General features: G+C 38.1%; 1 protein-coding gene across 2 annotated transcripts in view; it reads right to left on the reverse strand.

Moving 5' to 3' along the window:
• The window catches only part of LOC124165334, a 253,448-nt gene extending 239,197 nt beyond the window's left edge, over positions 1 to 14,251 (reverse strand). For both annotated transcript variants that reach the window (XM_046542702.1, XM_046542694.1), the window contains exon 1: positions 14,186 to 14,251. In XM_046542702.1, coding sequence (XP_046398658.1) covers positions 14,186 to 14,229 — 44 coding nt within the window. In that variant the 5' untranslated portion in view covers positions 14,230 to 14,251. The remainder of the gene's footprint in view (positions 1 to 14,185) is intronic.
• Between the last annotated feature and the right edge of the window lie 721 nt (positions 14,252 to 14,972).

Consider the following 14,972-nt stretch of genomic DNA (forward strand, 5'->3'; position numbering starts at 1 on the left):
GGATCATTGAATTGATACTTTCTTCTTTTAATTATTTTTAATCATTCATTTAAAGTCGCACTCTACACGAAAGAACACAACAAAAGTCAGTGTTTTAAGGCCTTATTTATTCGTATGCACCATTATGTTATTAGTATTAATAAAAGGAGTGAAATATTTGAAATATTGAATATGAAATCCTTTTAAATGGAAAAATCATTGAATACGGGTACATGATAAAGAAGCTTGAAAGTTATTGAAAATTTTTATTTTCCGTTTTAAAAGAATTATATTTGTCAAGGTCCGTGTTTCAGCCAATCACATTTATACTCAGAATGAATTTGGAGAAACATGTGGTAGCTTATATGAGTGTTTAAATGTAACTAAGTGTGTTATTAACTTGAAATTGAACTAAAATAGCGATAGAATCAATAAAGAACTAGCATGCCGGTAGCTGAGAAAACGGCGAAAGAAAATTCCTCTTGGTAAAAATTCATTTTGTTGCCAAACTTTTAGTACATATCTCCATTTTGAAGTTTGAAACTTACGACCTTATTTTGGATTTTTAATTAGCCAGAAATAAGAACGTTGCGCGTGGCTAATGGAGCCTGAGCAGAGTATTTATTTACGGTATAGTGTGTTAAAGTTTCACAACTAGGTAAGCATAACTTTAACTATTCTATTTCATCTGTAACTAGGATGAAACCAGGTTATTACTAGCGAATCCTTCTGAATTCACCGGTAGCTTTAAAATAAGATGTGTTACTCAGCTGGACAAGTCATACAACGGGACGATCGCATTATTTGCAAAGCTCTCAGGTGAGACTTACGCCAAGGATTGACATGGGGATTGATGGAATTTATTTTAGGAAAAATCAAAGACTAACTAACGGCAAACTTCAAGGCAGTCAGCAGCAAATAATTTTACTGCGTAAAAATTCACCACCAAGGCTATTATTCACCTTGAATTGGTCTTAAGAAGTATTATACACCTTGACCCGATTATTTCTCTTTTGATGTAATTTAGGTACGTATTTGACGATAAAGTAGTTTGAAGTGCCCTCTAGGGGCAAACTATATTCCGAAATGTTGAATGACATGTGTAAGTAATTACTATGCACTGACTCGGACCTAATTGGGAAGGTTGGTTCAATTAGGTGAGGATGAGGCTGGCCCTTTAAAATGATTGCCACTTGCGTGTTATATTACGCATTCAGTGAATGGATAAGGATACATCCATCCCTTGGGCAGCCTTCCAATGCGAGTATTTTTATGTTGGCGTATCCGAAACCTTCACACTTGGGGAATTGACCTGATGTGTTTCGATCTGCGGTCGAAAAACATACCCGCAAGGCCAGGACGACGAGAGGCCAAGTATTACAAGTGAGTTTTTCATAGCTTTGAAAACTAATTTTTTTAAGTTAAAGTAGCATGGAGTTGTCGGGGAAAGGTTTATATAAAAAAATCAATATGTCAATACATGTGATCACAGATCACAGAAATACTGGTATCCCCCGGCCACTAAGTTTTTGTATACTTCATCTATCAATTTCTGCATCCAACTGTGTTTATAAAAAAAAACCAATTTTACCATTTGGCTTCTAACCCATGGGCGTGCACAGCGAGGGGCAGGAGGGGGCAGCTGCCCCCCCCCCTGGGAGCAAAATCGCAACTGTCTTTAATGACAATAATATTTTTTCAAGGAAATAAATTTTAAAACTGTTACAGTTTCCTTAAAATCTTGGTTTCATTCACATTTTCCATGCAATAAACTTACCTATAACTTGAACAACCATGGCTTGCCCCCCCCCCTTAGTTTTGATCCTGGGTACGTCCTTGTTCTCACCTCCACCAAGCTGATATTCAAATATAAGGCTGGCGAGGAAAAAATCGTGGTATGTCAGCATAATTTTTTTTCTTTACTCTTTGGTACCCTAGGTGGAAGAGAGAATGATTGAAAAGGCGAAACGGTACTCTGCGGAACGGAAGGTCAATTTTGAGTGAAGTTCATGGCAGGTGGAGGGCAGCACGGAATAAAAGGAGTAGGAAATACTGCAGCGGGTAATCTAATCCGTAACGAGCTTAGCGCTCCCCCGCTCAATGCGGGAGCTCTCTCCTCTTCGGCAACGTCTTCATTTCGCATGCATCTATTAACCGAAGCTAGAGGTATGGACTGCGGAATTTTTTTTCGGGGACGAAATGCTAATTAGCCGCTTTGACTGCGAAATGGATTTGGAAAAAAAAACATTACCTGCCTTCGTTCGATCAAATAGAAGAGGGAGACGCGGATGAAAAGTTTTGGGAGTTAACTGCAGATGTAGTGGGGACGATGGTGACATTAGATTAAGGGCAAAGGACAACTTTTTAAAGTGAACTTACGTGCTATGGAGGAGTATTGAGGTCTAGGTATTCAAGGCGAAGGTTTTGCTGAAAGTTGCAGGTCTTGACTGGAATATGGCACGATGGATGTAGGAATGTGGTTAAATATAACTTTTTAATTATTTAAGTGATGTTAAATTCTTAATGTGCGTCAATCAATAAATTCATTATTTATTTCTCCTTAAGATTTGTTGCTTTTGGATTACTTGGGTTGCATTTTTAGTCCCTCGGGCATAATGAGTGTTTAACGCATAAAAAATTCGTCATTTATTAGAGAAATAATTGATATGCAAATGCTAACCCGCACCAACCTTCTTTAATAACTAATACTATTTTCATATGGTGTTTTTATGCATTTGTCATGCTTTAGCCCAGAGTTTTTAATAACAAATTTCAAAATTATGCCATCCGTTTGATGTGCAGAATACAACTGCATGCAGCTTACTACTTTGGGCACTAAGAAAAATTGTTTGCTTTTAGAAAATTTGTTTGCGTTTTGCTCTTAGAAAATTTGTTTGCTTTTAATTGAATCGAAAGTTTGATAAAAAACATTGGCTTTTTGCTAAGTTACACTCCTACATGCGTTGACTTTTCCACCCTTATTTTAGGATAACAATATGTTTTTTTGACTCTTTTCTTAGAAAATTTGTTTGCTTTTAATTGAATCGAAAGTTTGATAAAAAACATTGGCTTTTTGCTGGCTATGGAGTTATATGGTAATTAAAAACTGCTCAAGTTGGCTATGAGCCTTTATTAAATGATGGTGAACTTTAGTTCATTGATATTTATTCCACCTCAAATGCTTTTCTTAATGGAAGATCAGCAAATTTATGAAATTCATGAAAGTTATATGGTAATTAAAAACTGCTCAAGTTGGCTATGAGCCTTTATTAAATGATGGTGAATTTTAGTTCACTGATATTTATTCCACCTCAAATGCTTTTTCTTAATGGAAGATCAGCAAATTTATGAAATCAGAAAAAATATATTTCATCATATTTTTACATGTATGAAATAATATCGGAGAGATATACGTAACAAAAGCCTAGCAATTCCAGCAAATATAAACGAATCTATTAATGCTAATTACTTGAAGATTTTCATCTACCCGTCATAAAGTTACCTCTAAACGTACGGAAAAAGTAATTCCCAGCTCTTTACTTTCACCAAATTTCTTTTAAGCAAATGTTTTCATACCATTGTGCCACTATCCAGTAAGAGATATGATCCTTGTTCACATTTGCAAGAAGAATGGAACCTAATTCCTTAATTTATTCCTCTATTGTAGTTCCTGCGTTCCTGTATATGGCATTATATAAAACAGTCTGTCATTTGAAATTTTAATGATACGTTTTATATTTTAGCATCTTGAGATTATATCCTTTGATTTGAACGAGACATCAAAGGTTCTTATTAAAATTTATGAATGCCTTTCCACGTCATGTTTGGCTTACTTTGCTGTAAAAATGTAAAAAAAAGGCTGTTTTCATTTCCATTTTTTGATACATTTTTATGTACATATCCACTATAATTATCACTCGCTCCTTGAAATAGGAATAGTTTTGGCATTTATGCAAAGCTCTTCATGTTCCCTCGACTGATTTCTTTAAATTGAGGTCATTTTCACTGTATAGCAGTGGGCGATAATTCTGCGCCTCAAAATTTCTTTTGATGATGACTATTGAAAAGTAACTGATTTTTTACATGTTTACTTAATTATTTATCAAATATTTATATTTAATCAATTGTAAAAACAAAGAGCTTCATAGATAATGCAAAAAAATGTTAGGTGTAATTTTGAGTTTTCACTCACTCGCTTAATGTTTACTCTCATGTATTTAAACTGTTTAGATTGCTAAAATATTTCCTCGGACTCCCTTATGCGTGAAATAGCCGACAAAGGTTCAATGTTTAGATTCTCTATATTCAATTAAATGTCGTAAGTTTATTTCTTTGAGTGATATTTTATGACGGCCAAATACGGATTGAAACAATCCTGGCGGATATTAAGGTCTCATCTAGTGCCTATGGACAGTAAGTACGTCTAGTCCATTGAAACTTATCATAAAGACATCTTTTGACTGTTTCATGGAAAAAATATAGATTGACCATCGTTATTTTCTAAACCCTAGCATTCCTATGTCGTCCCTTGATCTCGAAGAAGTAACGAAGCGACTTCGTGGCGTTTCTGTATCCAGCACAAATTAAGTTGATGCCTTGTTAACATTTTAATCTGAAAAAGTCGTCACCTGTAATCTTGAGTAATGCGCACACTTCCTTTTCAGCTCATTCATTCTTTCAAAGCCTTTCCCAGGCCAACCGCTTCTTCTGTCCCTCCAGCACACAAGGAAATCCCAGTAAAACTTGGGCGCTCTAAAATAAAAAATAAAAATAAATAAAAACCTGACAAAAGAGAAGCGAAGGCATTGGGGGTGGATTGAAGTGGTCTTTTGTGTTGACGGGACGGACTTACTAAATTCCTTTAAACCTGCCTTGTTGCATGCCGCTATTATCATAATCAGCGTACCCGCTCGTGCCCATAAAAAAGAATGTTATCTCTCATTACAGTCTCGACCAAGACCTAACGGCCCGGTAGCATCAATTGAAAACGTTAAATTCTCCGCAATTTCGAGAATTTTAAAGAGAAGATATTTTCTTTCCTCCTCTGCGTGGACATTTATGCGTACGCTTTTTCGTTTTCCAGTTTGCTTTCGGGGTTTCTTTGCGCGTGTATTCATACTTATTTTTTGGTGCATAAGCGATGAATTTTCCCCGAGCTATCGTTTTCAAGATATTTTTTAATAAACCATTGTAAATAAAATATTTCTGTCCTCATTGAGAACTTTCGGAAATGTAGGCCAAGCGAAATATGGGTAAAGACTTATCTTTCCTGGAGTTTTGGCGTGTATCTGTAGCAACGTTTATTTCACATTCTGCTACATTCAATTTGTGACTGTATGACCACCAATTTTGTGTACACAAAATATTTTAAATTCGTTGCTTGGAAATTAATAAATTTAAATTCAAATGTATCCGAATGTAAAATTATTATAATAAATTATTCTTTAAATCATGTAATGAATCAAAGATTTAGTGCTGTTACGATTACGGAGGAATCAAGATTTGGTGCGGGTTATTCATGCAATATAATTTTGATGTAAACGTTTTACAGTGGCACTGATCAATAGATTCAGATTACACCTCTGGAAATAATATTTTTTTACATTAATTTTATCAAAAATTGTTCATCAGAACGTTAAAACTGCTATAGTATGCCATACCTATCAAGGCGAACAATGCATTTTAAAAATCAAGATTATACGAGACCAGGACTCAGAACTTAAGTTTGAAAAATGCACTTTGTTAACTTTCAAGCTTGTGGCTAGAAAGTTTTCACCTTCATGTGCAATCATTTAAACAACATTTTCAATCTTTTCCTATGCTTCACGTGTGTGTGACAAAATATCACAATCTTATCATTAACATATTTTTTAGCTAATGTGTAAAGTGCCATACTTACAAAGGTGAAAAATGAGTTTAAAATTACGATTTTACTAGACTATTAACTTTTTCTTCCTCCCTTCGGGATAGCGCGTTCTCAATTTTTTGTACAATAATAAAAAAAATATATTTTCTTATACTTCACACGTGTGTGACAAAATATCACAAAATTATCATTAACATGTTTTTTAGCTGCTGTGTAATGTGCCAAAGATATCAAGGCGAACAATACATTTTAAATATCAAGATTTTACCAGACTATTAAGTTTTTCTTCCCACCTTCAGGATAGCGCGTTCTCAATGTTTTGTACAATAATAAAAAAAATGTATTTTCTTATACTTCACACGTGTGTGACAAAATATCACAAAATTATGTATTAAAATGTATTTTAGTTACGCTTAGGGTCGATTCTCTTACGATGCGTTCGCTCCACTCGAGCGAAAAGCACAGATGACTGGTGCTTCCCATGGGGATCGACCACGCACCAGTGGCACACATGATGGCGCAAAGGGATGCTGGCGAGAGATGAACCCCTCCTCTGACTGTTGGCCGTTTTTTAAGCGCAGGGGATGGGAGGGAGGCGATTCTTTTTTTCGAGCGTTGGAAGCGGCTGGGAGCGACTGGCGTGGTGCGGCACACGGCGGCCCCGTCGGGAGCGGCTTGAAAAGCGCGGAAGGGAATGGGGAGTCGGTGCACAGAGGAGTGGCGAGTCCTCCTCCTGTTGGGCGACTTTGGAGCGATGACGCGGTCCTCTGGTGCCGAGTAAGCTGGGGACGATTTCGCGTGAATACTGGTGGCGGAATGTTTATTTTTCTTTTTTAAAAATTTATTTTCTTTCCCACACAATGGGAGCTGAGTTTTATTTTTCGGTTATATTACTCGCTTCTCCCCCATTTCGCTTTATTTCATCTCTCCTTCTCTTTGCCGCCTGATTCCTCCCCTACTCCTGCAACACGGCCCGGTTCTATTTCGCACAGGAGGGACGATGCCTATTGTTTTTTCGATACGTGTATATCTGGGGCAGGGTGAGTGCACCACTGGAACAAGGGAGGGATTTGTGTGTGAGTATATATATATATATGTATAGGAACAGAGAACGAATCTTGGGGGTGGGGGGATTAAGGGGGTAGGAAATTCATTTAAAACTATCGAAAAAGTGTATCCATTATGCATGCTTGCATTTCGATGGAGCTTATTTGAAGAAGTAAACGGAATGTGAGCGACGAAAATAGATTTAATAAAACGTATTCATGTAGCTCTAGTAAAAATTTTATAGCTTACTAGAATTCTTATCAAATCGTGAAGCGAGGTTTGAACGGCAGCACGCGTCATCTCGCATCGCGAATTGCCATTTGAATTACGTGTGTCTTAATCCATTACGTCACGCATTTTCGTTCTGGCAATGGAAAGAGCGTTGAAAACCTAAACGAACTTTTTTAACGACACTTGAATTGGAGTGATATGTCTTTTTTCCGTGGAAAGAACAAGAGGAGGGGAATAGCGACAGCAAGAGAGGTAAATTCATGAGTTGAGGATACGAAATGAAAACCACTCACGAACTAATGCAAATAAAATTGGTAAATACGCCAATTAATCTCTCTTTGCATAGGGAACTTATGATAATTTTGCCTGACTAATCATCCTTTATTCGAAAGGTTTGTAATGTACTGCTATCAGGTAGACACTCCGTTAGCCACCTTAATGTGTTTACTTCGAGTTTAATTAAGCAAAGCACTTATGACGATAAACACGCAGACGTGTGGGAGAAGGTGAAACACGTGGTGGTATACCGAAGAATATGATGAGAAAGGAAGCTTTCGTGTATCAGACGCCAGAGAAGAACATGGTGGATCAGCTATGCCATAAGACATAGAAATTACGTCATCGATACAGTTGAAGGAAAATATGGCTATCAATGACATCGAACTCATTTACACGGCGATATCCGCGCGTACGAGATCATTGTCCTTTCGTCATCAAATTATGGAAGTCCTCGAGATGAGTATATTTGGGGCAGAAGAAAAAACTCAAAGGAGGAGAAAGTCGGGAAACTGTGGGAACAAACTTGGAGAAGGAAAAAAATAGACACTTACCGTATTCTAATCTTAGTATTGTACCATGAATGAATGAAAATTTAATGGATAATGGAATTCGTTTAATTTTTAAGGTGATTTTCAGAAGTGCCAATGATCAATTTAACTCGACTAAAAGTTTACTTGATGACGGAAGACAACAATCTCATATGCCAGCTTTAGAATTACCTCCAATAATGCCGCCGGTAATGTGGTAATCGCCGATTTTAATAAATGAGCATCGAATTTCCAGCACTACCACGGCGATGACCTATTATTTTCTCTTCCGTCGGTGTTAGTTCATTACTTTCGCATGAGGTAGTTGTCTTTCGTCATGAAGTTAACTTTATTATTGGCCTTTTGAGAACGCCCTAAGATTTATCGATCCATGTATCCGGTATAATCGGTGTATATCATGGGTACTCAATCAGACGCTAACAATAGAACACTCTTTATTTGGGCATCCGTGTCATGAGCGTTAAGTGGATGTTGAGATATATTGTGGGGCTATATGAGGATTTAGCTGGGTGCCCCGGTTATTTCAGCCGGGATGAGGTCTGAAGAGTGTGGAGAAGTAGGCGAAAAGATGCGGACTACGGGGAAACAATAAGCGGGGTATCCGAAGGAGAGATGAGAGGAGACGGCCTTCTTTTGTGAGTCTCGCTCATTATCTCCAAGCTACCATTTAATTAATCCCTATTCCATCTCGAGCTCTATATGGGGGATTATTGTTTGGGCATCCACCCGGCTTTTCCGCTGTACTAATCGATTTTGATAGCAGAACGGACGGATAAATAGTCTCGATTTATGTTTCCGAACTACCCACCCGTATCAACCCTCCCAAGCCCACCGTTCGATACATCTATTTTTCTCTCGGAAATCGCGTTCAACGGGAGATAAAATACTTTTTTCTATCAATAGAGAATTGCTTGTTCGAAATATTGACTACATTCGCGGTATGGGTTAATTTTTTTTCGATAAGAGTCATTATTGATTGTTTCCTGAAATATCCGAAGAGAAGCACTTTAGTCTTTCGGATTATGTGATCATCTGATACTTTGATTTCTCCTTCTAATTCGGGAAAAGCTCTTTTTCATGACGATTTTTGCCTTCATTTAATATGATTTATCGTCTTTTTCTCGTACAAATTGTTCTTTACCAATCGCTTCTTTATTTCCATAGCAAGTCTCTAATAGTTCCCATCGTTGCCATCTTCCAATGCAGACAATTATTTTCAACAAGGTGAACAGTGATTTAAAAGGATCTCTATGAAATCATATTTTGCCTGTTGATGCCAAAACTTGTTTTTTTGTTGGTGTAAAACGCATTTTTGTACCTCATCCATGGAAAATTTCTCATTTTTGTCTATATGAAATAAAAAGAGCGATTATTTTAATGTAAAAACTAATTTCGATTCTAAAAATTTTCATTATGAAAATCTTGATTCCTAAAACACCGTGACCGTCATTTCAGTCTGCACATTCGGTGTTTAGAATATATATTTCATCCTCGTTAAGTTTGCCTGTTTCAAAAATGTGAGAAAATGAATCAGCAATATGGAGCGATTACCAATGAAATTATCCACACCTTTTGGACGGTTATCTTAAAAAATTCCCAATATTTACCTTCTACCTCACCCTACATTAACTCATGTAGTGACTTATAGGGTTTCTCAATACTAGGCCTCCGCTTAAAATTCTAGTCAATACCCATTATAATTCGAGTCATACATGTAAGCCCTCTAAAAATTCTCAGGCTTTCCAGGAAAGGGTGTTCTGGATAATACAGCGAAAATCCTTATTTTCGTGCAAAAATATGTTAATTAGTTTATCACTGAATTTATCGAAGTGCTCGTAGCAACTGTTTGCTTCTAAAATATTACTTCCATTAAATAAAATCAAAATTATTATGCACGCCAAAATCCTGCTAAAGTCAGTTTTCATATGGAAATTATTAATAGCTTTTAATAACATCTACGGGGCTGGTTGCTGTTCCATGTGAGAGAATCATATTCCGCATTTGGGACCGCAATTTCCAGTCTTTGTCAAGTCACGCTGAAATAGATATTTTTTTCTGCATTCATTCCCACCGTGTCACCGTACGGTTACACTTTTTTCAGGTGCGCGCTGGAGGGAAAGGCAAAAACGAACTCACTTATCAAAACGTGGTACTAATACTAGAGGTAAAATTGAATAGATAAAAAAACCTTTTTTCTTCCGCACTCACGACGAAAGATGCATACATATTTTTTTATCGTAATCCATATCGTTCCGTTCATGAGTCACTCCAATCAGAACCCCTTCGTGGTTTTAAAATGATTGCCAATTCCACGTGACGCTTGAGTAATAATGAGAAAAAAATATATATGCGTCGACTCGAACCGAAATATTGGAGAGAGAGACAGGAACCCGAAAAGGAGGAAAATATTCAGCTCGACGAAACGGTCTTCCGTTACTCCGCCAGGCAGTGGGACATATGTACAGAGGGAGAAAGAAAGTCGAGGCTTCATACCCATAACCTCAGACCCAGTTCCACTGAAAAAAGGAGGAAGGGATAGCGGTTGCCTCTATATATTTATACTCCTGCGAGATTATTCAGACAATCCTCGTCTCCCCGCAGTGGGACCAGCCCGTGGATATGGAAGAGTAGAAAAAAAGATGGAAAAATAAACACCTTTATCGAGGATCGGAACGTGCCCTTGCATGAATTACGAGGTCTGACTCGGAGAGATGGCGGCGAGGGTGTGCTGGGCCGCAGCGGGATGTGCTATAGTTGGAACTGTGGTGGAAGTATTAATGGTAATTAGCGAGAGGAGGTAATAAGAGCGACCTCTCGGGGATGATAAATTGTTTCCTCTGCTGATGAGGAATGTTGTATGGAGTTACAGAGTGTGTAGTGTAAACAACTGGAATACCTGTACTTTAATACTGGCCCGAATCTTTGTTTTTGAATTGAAGAGACCGGATGGTTTTTGGACGATAGTTAGGATGCTTGAAGAAAATTTTCACGGGTTTACCACCAGGTGTGGTATCGGGTAATTTCTCCTAACATTTCAACGGCTGAGTCTGCCATCATCTTCAGGTGTAGAATCTTTGAAGGAAATGGCAGACTCAGCCCGATGGGAAACCCGATAAAATTTCCTTCAAACTATACGCCGGTAAAAGCTAAAATTCTACAAAAGAATGCTTGCTGATCACAAAAGTGTTGACCCTCCCACTTAAGTTCCACGTAAAAAGGTCAGTTTCTAGAAATGATCAGTAAGTATTAGGGGAAAATGTTACAAGCTGAAGGAAGGATGACACATTGAAGTAAATTATATAATTAAAATGATTGTCTCACTTTGTAATCGATTGATAAAGCTTTGTGCCATTTAAGATATTCCATTAACCTCATATATTTTCATCAATTATCTTATTCTTCCCGTTGACAACTCTACCTTCCGTCTTTCACCATGTAAAGGATACAACGTAGTTTTAAGGCTTTACAGATAGAAATATTTTGTCTGCTATGTGCGCGGCCGCGTCTCATATTGATCAAAGACCTAAATTCGTTATTTTTATTCAATTATTTTCACGGAATGCTATCGGTGTAGCGAGTCAAATTTCTCCTGTTGTAATGACTTATTTTTATCCACCTTTTAAAATAAATTCATCTTTTCAATACTTATTTTGTGATATTTTTACCAATTTTATTTTCTTAGACGAACTAAGAAATAAAGCCGCCACTGTGGAATGAAGTTGATATTTATCTATTCTCTTTTGGATTATAAAAAAATATTGAAATTGAATCGAAAAAAAGAGAAATTGAAAATAAAACTCTTTTCACGGCCAAATGATAAAACTAGAATGATTTTCGCTGGGTTTTCTATGTCTCTTTTTAGGTCTCCCAAAATTCGTATTTTTCATATTCCTCTCTCTCTCTCTCTTCATGATTGTAACCATCAGGCCTTGTTCCGGCTTGCAAGGCAATGCACATTACGCCAAGGGCTGGCAAATTCATTGGTGAACTCGGGATTAATTTAGAAACTGAAATTGAGTGGTAACCGATTGAATTTCACTGGACTGGTTATTTCCGGACGCAGGCGACAAATGGTTTCACTTATGCCGTTGTGGATGAATTGCTTGGAGCGTTAGTCTGAATGCCCAAGGGCTACGAATGCTTTATCCTAGTGTTCATTGCTCGCCCGCTCTAATATTGCTAATTGAGTACTCTTTAGATTTAGGCCGATCAGGAAACATATATAATGACCTCCTAACAAAATTTAAATATACTGGCTGATATGTATAAAATACCTAAATACCTTCAAATCTAAGATTGCTACAAATAACGCATAGGAGGAAATTACGTAAACTGGTGGATTGAGTAAAACCTTATAATATAATGCTGCTTGCATCTCGACAATTAAAATGCTGAGTCAAATTTTGAATTTATTTTGTAAAGAAAATATAGAACTCATTTATATGCGTTAAGAAATAATAATATGGTTCTAGTGATTAATATATTTTTTGATCGATCATATGTCATAATGTGTATAGATTGATGTATTCATTAAAAAAATATTATTCATGTATATATTATCTATAGTCATGGATCAATCATGCAGTAGTAAAATTGAATTTTATTTTACCTTTTTCGGTTCACCGATTTTTGGCTCTTTTCGAGACTCATGGAAGTAGGTATGTAAAACCTATTGCCGATTATGTTTCACTGGGATAATGAGACTCCTCCTAGAATAATAGAGTGCAAATAGGTCTCGTCTTGAATTTGGAGGAGACTGGTTGAATTAACGTATTCTGATACGCTCATATACGTGGGAACTTACCGTGCTCACAAAGATCATGAAAATTAGGTTGGTAGTGCTAATTGTTCCGTCACATTCAAAAGCTGTAGGATGGAACTATTTCGATAAGAGAGTAGAACAAATATAGAAGACCTCTCAGGTTTAAAAATGCATCAGCGTAGTGAATATTACTTAAAAGGTAAAAATGCTGATGACGGTCAAACATCGAAAATACAGATAAAATTCACCTCCCTAAAAAAGAACTTGTATGAGGTCTTTGCGATCGGAAAAAATTATTTTTTATATAATTAAATTGAAATACGTAAGGCTTAAAGTGTACAACCTAATAAAAAAGCGTGCGCGAATAGGCACAACTAAAGAGTATGGAGTAGGTACAAAAAATACTTTATCGCACTTAGTTATGAAATAGAGGTGCTAAGGGACATGATACAGGTTATTTGGAAATGTTACAACATGCGCTGTATTCTATTAATATGAAGAATAAAATTCGATGCATAAAATTTAAAAGGTGCTTTAAGTTGCAATTGTGCGTAGAATAAAAAAAAAAGCTCAAATCTCTACCTCCATGTCAAACTTCCGCTGGCGTATTCAACTCTATCGAATGGGGAATACGCCTCAAAGTTGTCTCATTTTACGCGAATCTATGGGGAATAATTTTTTTTGCACTTTTTCTCGCAGTACTTGCAATGGTTACAAACTATAGGAGAATTTTTTCTTGAATTTCTGATATATGAATTTCTTCCCTTTGGCTTTTTCCAAAAAAATAATTTTTTAATGGAAATTTTCAAATCTTCTCGCGCAGACAATGATTTTAACCAAAAAAGTGTATAAAAAACTTGTTATTGTTTCAATTGTGTTTGATTTCAACGAGGGACTAAGTGTTTTAAAATTCTCATTGTTCATTCAAGAGGGTGACTCATAAAAGCTTGTCACCCATGATTTAATGACTGATATTGAAGCAAAACAATCTCCTAAGCAAAGCAATATTGCGATTGGTAGTTTGCTGAACTTGTAGAATTTTATCTTGAATCGTAACGACGTAAATATCATACGTGTTGGTACTACTTATGATATGAGAACGGAGATTTCTGCGGTGAACGATGAAGTTCTTTATTTCCGGTCACTACCGCGTAGCGACCAGCGTCGTTTCTATGGTGATGATAACAGTTTCACTGGAACTGCTGCCAGCGTTTTCAGTTGGATAAACTGTCGATATGAGAAAATGACGATAAGAGAATAAACTGTTGTAATCGACACAGCAACCGACGCGATGGTAACTGCAGTGAGGAACTACTTATGATAGGGAAATAAGAATCAAAGTTACAGCGGCCAGCGTTACATAAATGGCCTAGTGTTGGAGTTACTATTGCATGTATACGTTCGTATTCCATGTGTTGCTCAGGATATTTCTTCCAATGAACATTAAGGGTCTAATATGCTTGTTGGACTCACCCTCCGAGCAGCACGTTGACATTTCCGTGCAGCAGGCTCTGCATCCTCCCGTTGCCTCCTCCGATGCCCCCGCTGCCCCCGCCGCTGCCGCCTAGCCCGGCCCCCGCCACGCCGCCGCCTTCGCCCGCCCCCACGATCACGGGCACGGCCACGTGGGCCACGGGGCCCCCGCTGCCCCCCTGCTGCGGCTGCTGCCTGCCCCCTCCCCCAGTGACCATGGCCTCCGACGACGAACCCTCGGTGCTCGACACCGAGGCCAATCAGCCACACCGACGCCCTCGCGGCAGCGGCGGCTTCTGCCTCCGACCACGCCCGCCCCCGACCGCACCTCCGCCAACCCCGCCGGCTGCCGCTCCCATTGCCGCTGACGACGACGCCGAACCCACCGTCTCCCTTTCGCTTGTCGGATGCAGAAGAGGTGCGGCCTAGCGGTGTCCGCTTGTCATCCACGCGGCGGTCGTCTCGAGGTCTGCCGCGCACGTTTTCTGGGCGGGAGGGCGGGATAGCGGGTTGGGGACGGCTGACGAGGCGCTCAGGGGTAAAAAGGACGTATTGGACGAATTTGTCTTTTTGTCTCGAATGTTTTAAAGCAGATCACATTTTATCCTGGGATTTGTTTTACCTTCTCGGAATATTATTCCCCTAAACGAGGTTGATCACTCCTAAATAAGTTTACGTAACTAGTTAGTTCAGGAGAACCACTCTTTTCTGTGATGCTGAATATTAATTGTAATCTGCATGTGATCACATTTAAGCTCAAAATACTACACGACTATTTAGACCACCT

Source organism: Ischnura elegans, chromosome 1 (assembly GCF_921293095.1).
Source record: "Ischnura elegans chromosome 1, ioIscEleg1.1, whole genome shotgun sequence".
NCBI classification, from domain to species: Eukaryota; Metazoa; Arthropoda; class Insecta; order Odonata; family Coenagrionidae; genus Ischnura; species Ischnura elegans.